Source organism: Anomaloglossus baeobatrachus, chromosome 3 (genome assembly GCF_048569485.1).
Source record: "Anomaloglossus baeobatrachus isolate aAnoBae1 chromosome 3, aAnoBae1.hap1, whole genome shotgun sequence".
NCBI lineage: Eukaryota > Metazoa > Chordata > Amphibia > Anura > Aromobatidae > Anomaloglossus > Anomaloglossus baeobatrachus.
In genome coordinates, this window is record NC_134355.1 from 362807795 (window position 1) to 362820884 (window position 13090).

General features: G+C 45.0%; 1 protein-coding gene across 2 annotated transcripts in view; it reads left to right on the forward strand.

Annotated features, from left to right (window-relative positions):
• RNGTT (RNA guanylyltransferase and 5'-phosphatase) overlaps positions 1–13090 on the forward strand; it is a 668054-nt gene that overhangs the window by 41932 nt on the left and 613032 nt on the right. For both annotated transcript variants that reach the window (XM_075338411.1, XM_075338412.1), the window contains exon 5: positions 6346–6421. In XM_075338411.1, the coding sequence (XP_075194526.1) occupies positions 6346–6421 (76 nt within the window). The remainder of the gene's footprint in view (positions 1–6345; positions 6422–13090) is intronic.

Here is a 13090-nt window from a genome sequence, read left to right on the forward strand (position 1 = left end):
ACTTTGACAATTCTAGATGTGCCCTGCTAATAGACCCCTACCCAAAAGACTGAATGCGGTCATAAATTCAACAAAATTTTAGTATAAGAGTGCATATTTCTGCAATCACAGTAATTAAGTTATTTTTTTTTTCCCACACCCCAAAAGATTTTAGTTTAATTATTGACAACAAACTTGGCATTTTAACACGGGTATGTAGACTCTTTAAATTCAGTGTATATTTGAGTGTGCGTTTGTGTAATCAGACTGCCCAGGTGATCAGAAATAAAATTAGTAATGAGCGATAAGAACTTCGGCGCTCCACTCAAAATTTGAGTGTCAAATTTCTTATCTTTATAATACTCTGTATTTTTAAGACTAGTGTGGAGTGCATCTTTTTGTCCAGATATACCTTGTTTGTTGGTGGAGGGGCGGTGGAGCAGGGTCACAGGAGGAAGGAGCAGGCTGCAGCTGGGGTTAACACGTGTGTCCACTGTTAGAGAATGAATATTCTCTAATACCCATGCCCAAAATCCTGCCCACCTCTCTGTACTGAAGCCGGTGCCGAGAGGTGAGCAGGATTATGGGTGAGTGGAGCAGTGTGCTTCCCATACTCAAGTTCTGGGCTTGGGGAGCAGTGAATATTCATTTTGTATTAACAGTCAGATGATGTCTGCATGTGACTGGGGTGGCATGGCAGTGACGTCATGCGCTGTCCTGTTAATACGCTTAAGTCAGTTGTCAGCATCAGAAGGGGACGTTGTTCACCAGGTGAGAGGAGGGAAAGTGACAATAATTGTGTGTTGTTTTTTTTTGTTCTTTTTATGTGTACGGCATAACAGGAGGCATGTATACCAGGATGGGCCCATGATGGGTGACATATCTACTAGGATGGGCCCATGATAGGGGAGATATGTGCCAGGATGGGGATCATATGTACCAGAGAGGAGAACAAGTATACCAGGAAGAAGATCAATATACAATATATTACAAAAGTCTCTCATTTTTGTAATATTACATCTTTTCATGGGACAACACTGATGATATGACCCTTTCATACAATGTAAATTAGCCAGTGCACATCTTGCATAACAATGCAATTTGGTGTTCCCTCTAAATAACTCAACAGACAGTCATTAATCCCTAATCCCGCTGACAACAAAAGTGAGTACACCCCCAAGTGAAGATGGGCTAATTGTACCCAATTAGCAATATTCCCTCCCTGATGTCATGTGACTCATTAGTATTACAAGGAAGGTCTGAAGTGTGAATGGGTAGCATGTGTCTTAAATTTGGTATCGCTCACACTCTCTTACTGGTCACTGGAAGTTCAACATAAAACTTCATGGCAAAGAATTCTCTGAGTATCTGAAAAAAGAATTGTTGCTGTACGTAAATGATGACCTAGGCTATATGAAGATCACAAACACCCTGAAACTAAGCTGCATTGAGGCGGCCAAGATCATACAGCAGATTAACAAGACAGGTTCCACTCAGAACAGGCCTCGCCATATGGTCAACCAAAGAAGTTGAGTGCACATGCTCCGCATCATAGCCAGAGGTTTTCTTTTTAAAATAGACATATAAATGCTGCCAGTATTGCTACAGAGGTTAAAGGGGTGGGGGGCCCAGCCTGTAAGTGCTGAGACCATATGTCGCACACTGCATCAAATTTGTCTGCATGGCTGTCATCCCAGAAGTAAGCCTCTTCTTAAGATGATGCACAAGCAAGCCCACAAACAGTTTGCTAAAGATCAGCAGACTAAGGTCATGGATTACTGGAACCATGTCCTGTGGTCAGATGAGACCATCTTGTGGCAAGGTGAGGAGTACAAAGAAAAGTGTGTCTTACCTACAGTCAATCATGTTAGTGGGATATTCATGGTTAGGTCCTGCTGGCTGTGGGGAGCTACAGTTCATTTGAAGGAACCATGATTGGCAACATGTACTGTGACATAATGAAGCAGAGCATGTTCTCCTACCTTTGTATTCCAACAGTACAACACCAAACACCCCTCCAAGAAAGATGATCACTGCCTTACTAAAGAAACTGAGGATAAAGGTGTTGGACTGGCCAAGCATGTCTCCAGACTTAAATCCTATTGAGCATCTGTGGGGCATCCTCAAAGGGAAAAAAGATCGCAAGGTCTCTAATATCCACCAGCCCCATGATGTCATCATGGAGGAGTGGAAGAAGACTCCAGTGGTTATCTGTGATGCTCTTGGGAACTACATGCCCAAGAGAGTTAACTTAGTGCTTGAAAATAATGGTAGCCATTAATTATGTGTGAGCACTAAAATCTTTGAGTGCTCTTTACTCGAGTCAAGCAGGTTGGACTCTGACGGTCTCGACTTGAGTAACGAGTATAGTAAAAGTCAATGATTGGGCAGTTTGGCTCTTCGCCCACATACAGCCAGCAATAAACAGAGCATTTCTGGGGGAGCGTGGACTGGGTTTTTTGTTTTGTTTTTTTACACACTGCATCCAAACATTTGTTTTTGCCCCCAGTGAGAGCCATTCAGAGACTGCCAGTGTCTGTCACTGGGGTGCCAACTCACAATATTCACTGAAGCGAGCTGGCGCTGACCCTTCCAGCCACCCGCAATATATGGCTGAGCACCCTGATGGTTGATGATGTATCGAGTAGTGGCGAGCATGCTTGCTTATCATTAGTGGCCACACAAACTATTGACATTTTGTCCAATTTCACTTAGGGGTGTACTCATTTTTGTTGCTTTAGACATAGCGTGTATTGAGTTATTTAGAGTGCACATCAAATTTACACCGTTCTAGAAGTTTGACACTGGCTACTTTACATTATAACAGTGTCTGTCATATCTCCAGTGTTATTCCATGAAAAGATGTAATAGTGAAAATGTGAGGGGTGTGCTGACTTTTGTGGTGTACTGCACATACCTAGTCATGCCAGCAGCTGACAGTGTTAAACGTTATCCATATTTTCTAGCACAGATTTGATCCTCTTAGGCTGCTTTCACACATCCGGTTTTAGGAGAGCCGGCCAATCCGGCTCTAGAACCTATGCAATGGATGCGGCCACAAAACCGCATCCTTTGCATAAGTTTTTTACATGCGCCCCGTACGGTTTTTGCAGCTTGTGGCAGGCTACTGAGCATGCGCAGTGGAAAAAAACGCATGCGATCGGCCGGATGCGGTGTTTGCCACAGGGCGCCGCATGCGGCGTCCATAGGCATGCATTGCGATTTGCGCTGGATGCGGCGCGATGCGTTTTTTTTGCCAAACAAAAACCGTGCCAGGCAACGTTCCATCCGGCCGCCGCATTGGCTAAATCTGCCACATGCGGCAAAAAACGGACTGAACGCAAGCCCATGCGGCACAATACGGCACTAATGTAAGTCTATGCAAAAAAAAACCCGCAACCGGCGGCAAAAAAAAACGGTTGCGGTTTCTCTGCAAAGCGCTGTATTGTGCCGCACAGGAAAAACCGGATGTGTGAAAGCAGCCTTAGCTGGATGTAACCTTGGAGCAGATCCTCCGCTGTTTTGTGTTTGCCCGGGTTTTCAGCCTCTGGATATAAACAAGGATTTTCATGTTACTTGCCTTATTAATCTGGAAAACAATGAAATGCATCACGTGTAATGCACAGTCCAGCCACTAGATGGTGCAATCCACCCATTTTAGGTGTAATGTAAAATTATTAAACTACCTTTATGTAAGTCGTAAGCTTGGGGAAAAAGGAACAGGTAATTTATTCCTCATTAAGTTGTTCTGTACCTATCAATGCATTTGCTGGGGTTTCAACCCTTTTATCCTGGTGTAAAGAAGCAAAAAGAATGTAATTCTTACCAGGTTTGCTGAATATTAGAATTTTAGAGCCGCGTATAACATCTTACGTTAGCCCATGCCTTTGTCATTGCCATGTTTCATTATACCCAATTACATTTGAGTTTGTATTGTGTGGGGTTAAGATCTTGGGGCACTAACTACACTCCTGCGGACATGGACTCCTTTAATTCCCATGTCTTTGTACGCCTCCCTTTTGCAAGTCATGAAAAAAATCCATTACTTTACATTATTGAATATTTGTATATCTCCAAATCTAAATGAATGGCAGGACACCTTTATGAGCTGCCTGCATGCCTTGCCTACAGCTTTTCTACAGGATGATCTCTGCAAACCCCCTAATCTTCACAGCTCCACTTGCCGTCCTCAAGATCCAGTGGGATCTGCCCTGTCCCTTTACTACTTCCACTTCTACTCATCCAGGGATGTTTTGAGTTTCAAACATGCTCTTAGTTATGCTCAAAAGTTTACATACCCTGGCAGATTTTTTGCTTTTTTGGCCTTTTTCAGATATGAATGAGAACACAAAATCTTTTTTTCCACTCGTGGTTAGTGGTTGGGTGAAGCCATTTCTTGTGGAAACTACTGTGTTTTCTATTTTTAAATCATAATGACAACTAAAAACATCCAAATGACCCTGATCAAAAGTTCACATACCCCAGTTCTTAATACCATGTATTGCCCCCTCTAACATCAATGACAGCTTGAAGTCTTTTGTGGTAGTTGTGGATGAGGATCTTTATTTTCTCAGATGGTAAAGCTGCCCATTCTTCTTGGCATAAAGTCTCCAGTTCCTGTAAATTCCTAGGCTTTCTTGCATGAACTGCATAATATTGAGGTCAGGAGACTGAGCTGGCCACTCTAGAATCTTCAATTTGTTCTGCTGTAGCCAATGACAGGTCAACTTGTCTTATGTTTTTGATCGTTGTTATGTTGGAATGTCCAAATATGTTCCATGCGCAGCTTCCGGGCTAATGAGTACAAATTTGCCTCCAGTATTTGATAACGTGCTTATTCATCTTTCCTTCAACTCTGACCAAGTTTCCTGTGCCTTTTGTAGCTCACACATCCCCACATCATCAGCAATCCACCTCCATGCTTTACAGTAGGAATGGTGTTTCTTTTGTCATAGGCATTGTTGACACCTCTCCAAATGTAACGTTTATGGTTGTGGCAAAAAGGTTCGAATTTGGTCTCACCACTCCAAATTACCTTGTTCCAGAAGTTTGGAGGCTTGTCTCTGTGCTGTTTGGCGTATTGTAGGCGAGATACTTTGTGGCATTTGTGCACTAATGGCTTTCTTCTGGCAACTCAACCATGCAGCCCATTTTTCTTAAACTACCTCCTTATTGTGCATCTTGAAACAGCCACACCGCTAGTTTTCAGTGAGTCCAGTATTTCAGCTAATGTTGTTATTTGTGGGGTTCTTCTTTGCATCCTGAACAATTTTCCTGGCAGTTGTGGCCAAAATGTTTACTGGTCTACCTGATCGTAGTTTGTTTTTTACAGAGCCCCTGATTTTCTATTTGTTAATCACAGTTTGAACACTGTTGACTGTCATTATCAATTCCTTGGATATCTTTTTGTATCCCTTTCCTGTTTTATACAGTTCAACTATCTTTTCCTGTAGATCCATTGACAATTCTTTTGCCTTCCCTATTACTCACAATCCAGAAATGTCAGTGGCTGAATGAAATGTGCAAGAGTCTGTCTGGATCACAGAAACTCACTCAGGTTTTATGCACACACTGATTACAAGCAAACAGGTCACAGGAGAGGATGTTACCTTTATTAGCCATTCAAATCCATTTGTGTCAACTTCTGTGCATGTTATCAAGCCAAAATCACCAGGGTATGTGAACTTCTGATCAGGGTCATTTGGATGTTTTTGGTTGTCATTATGATTTAAAAAGAGAAAACACAGTAGTTTGACAATAAATGGCTTCATCCAACCAATAACCATGAGTGGGAAAAAAACATTTTGTGTTATCATTCATATTCTCTAAAAGAAAAAAAAAAAAGGGCAAGAAAGCAAAAAATCTGCCCAGGTATGTAAACTTTTGAGCACAACTTAATATTTTGGTTATGCCTTTTAAAGGGTTTCTCCATTTTTAAGCTTCTTCAGCCCATAGGCTGGCCTTTGATTAATATAATAAAGTAAGCATTACTCCCCTTCAGCTGCACCAGCCTACCATTGCTTCTTCCTAGTGTTTACTGATTGCAGTATTGATGTCACAACTACAGTGTATGTGACCGCTACAGTCAATCACTGATCTCCGTGGCTTGTGCGATCTACATCAGCATCGCTGCAGCTAGTCAGCAATCCCTGGAGCAAACTGCCGACTCAAGAAGGGGAGTGATGATAGTTGGAGAAACTAAGAAATGGAAAACTTCTTTTAAGATGTTACTGGGACATTAATGTTTTGTATTTTAACCTTATAATTGCCTTTGACATGCAAGAAATCTATAATTTTCTGGGTAGAAAGTTGGCATTTTGATTTGTCCATGGTACTCCACCTAATAGCTGTTTCTTTTTCCCTTAGGTGTCCACTGTACTCATGGCTTTAATAGAACTGGTTTCTTAATCTGTGCCTTTTTAGTTGAGAAGATGGATTGGAGGTAACCATTTATCCAGTACAACACCGCTGTCACATCTGAAACGTTCCCTACTAAAATGAGTCCATTGACTTCCTAATGTGTGTGTGTGTGTGTGTGTGTGTGTGTGTAAAAAGAACAAAAAAAAGAAAAACAAAAACTGCTCCCACCTTAGCTGTTGAAAGCTTTAGTCAAATATTAACAAAGAGGAGTCAGTTGCATTCTGTAGTGCTAAGACAGATGGAATATAGACATGCATTACTGCTATGAAAAAACATGTAAAAATTGAGATACTTAGCACACAAAAATGGGCAATTTTATGCGAACCCAACAGCCAGTGGCAAGGCAACTTCTTTTCTTGTTGGGCCCCCATAAACTGGTGCCTCTCTTTGGGTTAAAAAAAACCCCTAACAATTTATGGGCAGACAGGAACCTGAAAATGGAGAATTAAAATTGCCTCAGGCTAAAGAGCAGGAGTGCTCAATCAGAAGGTATAACCCTGTCATCTAAGAAAAAGACTGATGGCACATCCTATCTTTCTAAGGCTGCTTTCACACTACGTTTTTTTTAACATGCGTCATGAACTTTTTTTGCTGTAAAAGTGGATCCTGTTTTTACAAAGAAAAACGCATGCAAACACGTGTTATTTTGCAGGATCCTGCCACTTGAAGTTTATGGGCGGGCATTGAAGTCATGTGATCGGGAGTGAGGGGAACTGAACGTGATAGACTGGGAGCCGGCATCTGACAGCTGCAGACGCTAATAACCAAGGTAAACATCGGGTAACTAAGCGAAGTGCTTTGCTTGGATACCCGATATTTACCTTGGTTACGAGCGTCCGTAGCTGCTAGGAGCCATTCTGCCTGCTCCCTGCACACGTAACCAAGATAAACATTGGGTAACTAAGCGAAGCGTTTTGCTTGGTTACCCGATATTTACCTTGGTTACGAGCGTCCGCCGTTCTCAGGCGGGGGAGAGAGAGAGGGAGGGCGAGAGAGAGACTGATCACGCCAGGCTGGTTTCTGGGCATGCTCAGTAGAGCAAACAGGATCCTGTCTATCAGCATGCCAGCGTTCACATGCATTTGCCTGCAGTATAGTCAGGATCCAGTGAAAAACGGTATTTGGAAGCAGCTCAAAAACGCTACAAGCAGCGTTTTTTGAAAAAAGTTAGAAAACTGCAAGTCGCTGGATCCTCACTGTAACGCACGCAAACGCATGTGAACGCATGTTGACGCGAGTCCATTGCAAATACATTGAAATAAAAACGCTATATGCACTGGATCCGTTTTTGCGTTAAAAAAACGTTCATGACGCATGTTAAAGAAACGTAGTGTGAAAGCAGCCTAATGTGAACAGGTGCAAACTGAATATGAAACATAGTAACAAAAAGGAGACAATTGCACACTGCAGTGCTAAGATATGGGAATATAGACATGCAATACTGCTATGAGAAACATGCAAAAATTGAGATACTTGGCACACAGAAATGGTAAGTTTTATGTGAGCCCAACAGCCAATGGCAAGTCGGCCTACTTTTTTTTTTTTTTAGTTTGGTCTCTACCAAACTAATGTCTCTGTTTAGGTTAAAAAAAAAAACCCCCAAAAAAACCTTGCAATTTATGGGCGGATTGGAACCTGCAAATGGTTTCCTATTCAGATATTTTACGGTTTGTAAGACGCACTCTCCCCCCCCCCCCCCCCCCCCTTTCACAAAAATAAAAAAAAAAAAACCATCCTGGGGGAATAATGGGGGTGCATCTTACAAACCGCATATGGCTTACCGGGGAGGCAGTGGTGGCGCAGGGTCAGTGATATGGGGGGTTTGGAGGGTGTGTCATTGCAGAGGAGCAGCTCAAGAGGCTCAGTGTGCAGCAGCGGAGGGTCGGCAATACTGCGGGCTTGTATGGTGGCGGGCACCATTGATCTGCTGGCGTGTTGCTTGAATCGCCGGCGGTTGATGCGATGGACTTTAAGAAAATGGCCGCAGAGGCCAATCTGTGCACGCGCTGCCTCCGTGGCCATTTTCTTGAAGTCCATTGCGTCAACCACTGGCTATTCAATGGAGCCCGCAGTCTGCTGACAGATTAGTGGCGCTTGCCACCACGCCGATCCTCCGCTGCCGCACACTGACCCTCTTGAGCCGCGGCACCCCCTCCTCCGAGCCCGCAAACAGATCAGTGGTGCCCGCCGCCGTGACACCACACGAGCCCGCAGCATCGCCTCCCCTGCCTCCTGTGACCGTCCTAAGCTACTGCACTACCACCGCCGCTCCTCCCTGATGAGGTAATATAAGAGGCACTAGGATTATAAGATGGACCCTAATTTAAACAGTAAAATTTTTTTCCTAATTTCCGCCTTCAAATTTGGGGTCGTCTTATAATCTGATGCATCTTCTAAAACGAAAAATACAGTATATATCTACTTTTGTACGTCTTTTAGATTTTTGTGATATTTGTGCAGTTTGCCACATATATGTAAATACTACATCATTTCACATCATCAGTTTGGGGTGTGATGCTCAGACCACCATTTTTTGAATTACCCGTGTTGTCAATTATTTTTGAAGTATATGCTTTTTATCTTTTCATTCAATAAACGTGATTTTTTTTTTTTTTTTTTTTTTATAAATATTTACTGATTTTTGTCGAAGTACATTTTTTTTTTGTGGTTTGGTTCTAAGTTTTTAGTACCTTTTTTGGACTTATTTAGAAATTTATTTTTTGAGTTCAAAAGATAGGTAATTTTTTTATGATGGGTACCACAAAGTTGTGCCATAGATGATATATGTCTGATCGAAACGATGTGTGACCAACCCTTTGATTCTCATGGGGTGTGTCAATTTGACAGGAAAAATAATTTGTATGATGTGCATGCAGGCCTTGCCTTAAACAGTGAAAATCCCAAAACACAAATAAGGATTATAATAGAGAGAACATCTGTATATTCCTAGCATGTTCCTTGATACTGTGTTCCCTGAAATAAATTATATATATATATATATATATATATATGTATGTATATGTATATGTATATATATATATGTATATATATACACACACACTGTACATAGTTACTTAGGTTGAAAAAAGACCTAGGTCCATCTAGTTCAGGGGTCTCAAACTCGGCTGGGTGCATGGGCCGCACAGAGGAAAAAAAATAGTTTGGGGGGCCGCATTCTTTGCAGGACAAAGTGACATTTTTATTGGTAACATTATATATTTTTTTTACACACCTTTTGGATGACTGATTTTCAACATTTTTCACTTGTATATTATAACAAATGTGCACATTCTTTGGTTAAATCTAAAAAAAAAAAAATTTGTTAAAAAAAAATTCATGCCTTATTTTGGTTTTTTTTTTTTTTTTTTTTACATTTTATCCCTTTCTTGTAACGAATAGTGTTACAATTATCACTATATAGAAATTTTGGCCAACATCTTTTAGTGATGTTCCCTATCCTATAGTACTGTGCCCACCTTGTCCCCATCCTATAGTAATGACCCCAGCCTTGTCCCTATTCTATAGTAATGTCCCCATCCTATAGTCATGTGCCCACCTTGTCCCCATCCTATAGTAATGACCCCAGCCTTGTCCCTATTCTATAGTAATGTCCCCATCCTATAGTCATGTGCCCACCTTGTCCCCATCCTATAGTCATGTGCCCACCTTGTCCCTATTCTATAGTAATGTGCCCACCTTGTCCTTATTCTATAGTAATGTGCCCACCTTGTCCTTATTCTATAGTAATGTGCCCACCTTGTCCCCATCCTATAGACATGTGCCCACCTTGTCCCTATTCTATAGACATGTGCCCACCTTGTCCCTATTCTATAGTCATGTGCCCACCTTGTCCCTATTCTATAGTCATGTGCCCACCTTGTCCCTATTCTATAGTCATGTGCCCACCTTGTCCCCCATCCTATAGACATGTGCCCACCTTGTCCCCCATCCTATAGTCATGTGCCCACCTTGTCCCCCATCCTATAGTCATGTGCCCACCTTGTCCCCCATCCTATAGTCATGTGCCCACCTTGTCCCCCATCCTATAGTCATGTGCCCACCTTGTCCCCCATCCTATAGTCATGTGCCCACCTTGTCCCCCATCCTATAGTCATGTGCCCACCTTGTCCCCCATCCTATAGTCATGTGCCCACCTTGTCCCCCATCCTATAGTCATGTGCCCACCTTGTCCCCCATCCTATAGTCATGTGCCCACCTTGTCCCCCATCCTATAGTCATGTGCCCACCTTGTCCCCCATCCTATGGTCATGTGCCCACCTTGTCCCCCATCCTATGGTCATGTGCCCACCTTGTCCCCATGCTATGGTCATGTGCCCACCTTGTCCCCATGCTATGGTCATGTGCCCACCTTGTCCCCATGCTATGGTCATGTGCCCACCTTGTCCCCATGCTATGGTCATGTGCCCACCTTGTCCCCATGCTATGGTCATGTGCCCACCTTGTCCCCATGCTATGGTCATGTGCCCACCTTGTCCCCATGCTATGGTCATGTGCCCACCTTGTCCCCATGCTATGGTCATGTGCCCACCTTGTCCCCATGCTATGGTCATGTGCCCACCTTGTCCCCATGCTATGGTCATGTGCCCACCTTGTCCCCATGCTATGGTCATGTGCCCACCTTGTCCCCATGCTATGGTCATGTGCCCACCTTGTCCCCATGCTATGGTCATGTGCCCACCTTGTCCCCATGCTATGGTCATGTGCCCACCTTGTCCCCATGCTATGGTCATGTGCCCACCTTGTCCCCATGCTATGGTCATGTGCCCACCTTGTCCCCATGCTATGGTCATGTGCCCACCTTGTCCCCATGCTATGGTCATGTGCCCACCTTGTCCCCATGCTATGGTCATGTGCCCACCTTGTCCCCATGCTATGGTCATGTGCCCACCTTGTCCCCATGCTATGGTCATGTGCCCACCTTGTCCCCATGCTATGGTCATGTGCCCACCTTGTCCCCATGCTATGGTCATGTGCCCACCTTGTCCCCATGCTATGGTCATGTGCCCACCTTGTCCCCATGCTATGGTCATGTGCCCACCTTGTCCCCATGCTATGGTCATGTGCCCACCTTGTCCCCATGCTATGGTCATGTGCCCACCTTGTCCCCATGCTATGGTCATGTGCCCACCTTGTCCCCATGCTATGGTCATGTGCCCACCTTGTCCCCATGCTATGGTCATGTGCCCACCTTGTCCCCCATGCTATGGTCATGTGCCCACCTTGTCCCCATGCTATGGTCATGTGCCCACCTTGTCCCCATGCTATGGTCATGTGCCCACCTTGTCCCCATGCTATGGTCATGTGCCCACCTTGTCCCCATGCTATGGTCATGTGCCCACCTTGTCCCCATGCTATGGTCATGTGCCCACCTTGTCCCCATGCTATGGTCATGTGCCCACCTTGTCCCCATGCTATGGTCATGTGCCCACCTTGTCCCCATGCTATGGTCATGTGCCCACCTTGTCCCCATGCTATGGTCATGTGCCCACCTTGTCCCCATGCTATGGTCATGTGCCCACCTTGTCCCCATGCTATGGTCATGTGCCCACCTTGTCCCCATGCTATGGTCATGTGCCCACCTTGTCCCCATGCTATGGTCATGTGCCCACCTTGTCCCCATGCTATGGTCATGTGCCCACCTTGTCCCCATGCTATGGTCATGTGCCCACCTTGTCCCCATGCTATGGTCATGTGCCCACCTTGTCCCCATGCTATGGTCATGTGCCCACCTTGTCCCCATGCTATGGTCATGTGCCCACCTTGTCCCCATGCTATGGTCATGTGCCCACCTTGTCCCCATGCTATGGTCATGTGCCCACCTTGTCCCCATGCTATGGTCATGTGCCCACCTTGTCCCCATGCTATGGTCATGTGCCCACCTTGTCCCCATGCTATGGTCATGTGCCCACCTTGTCCCCATGCTATGGTCATGTGCCCACCTTGTCCCCATGCTATGGTCATGTGCCCACCTTGTCCCCATGCTATGGTCATGTGCCCACCTTGTCCCCATGCTATGGTCATGTGCCCACCTTGTCCCCATGCTATGGTCATGTGCCCACCTTGTCCCCATGCTATGGTCATGTGCCCACCTTGTCCCCATGCTATGGTCATGTGCCCACCTTGTCCCCATGCTATGGTCATGTGCCCACCTTGTCCCCATGCTATGGTCATGTGCCCACCTTGTCCCCATGCTATGGTCATGTGCCCACCTTGTCCCCATGCTATGGTCATGTGCCCACCTTGTCCCCATGCTATGGTCATGTGCCCACCTTGTCCCCATGCTATGGTCATGTGCCCACCTTGTCCCCATGCTATGGTCATGTGCCCACCTTGTCCCCATGCTATGGTCATGTGCCCACCTTGTCCCCATGCTATGGTCATGTGCCCACCTTGTCCCCATGCTATGGTCATGTGCCCACCTTGTCCCCATGCTATGGTCATGTGCCCACCTTGTCCCCATGCTATGGTCATGTGCCCACCTTGTCCCCATGCTATGGTCATGTGCCCACCTTGTCCCCATGCTATGGTCATGTGCCCACCTTGTCCCCATGCTATGGTCATGTGCCCACCTTGTCCCCATGCTATGGTCATGTGCCCACCTTGTCCCCATGCTATGGTCATGTGCCCACCTTGTCCCCATGCTATGGTCATGTGCCCACCTTGTCCCCAT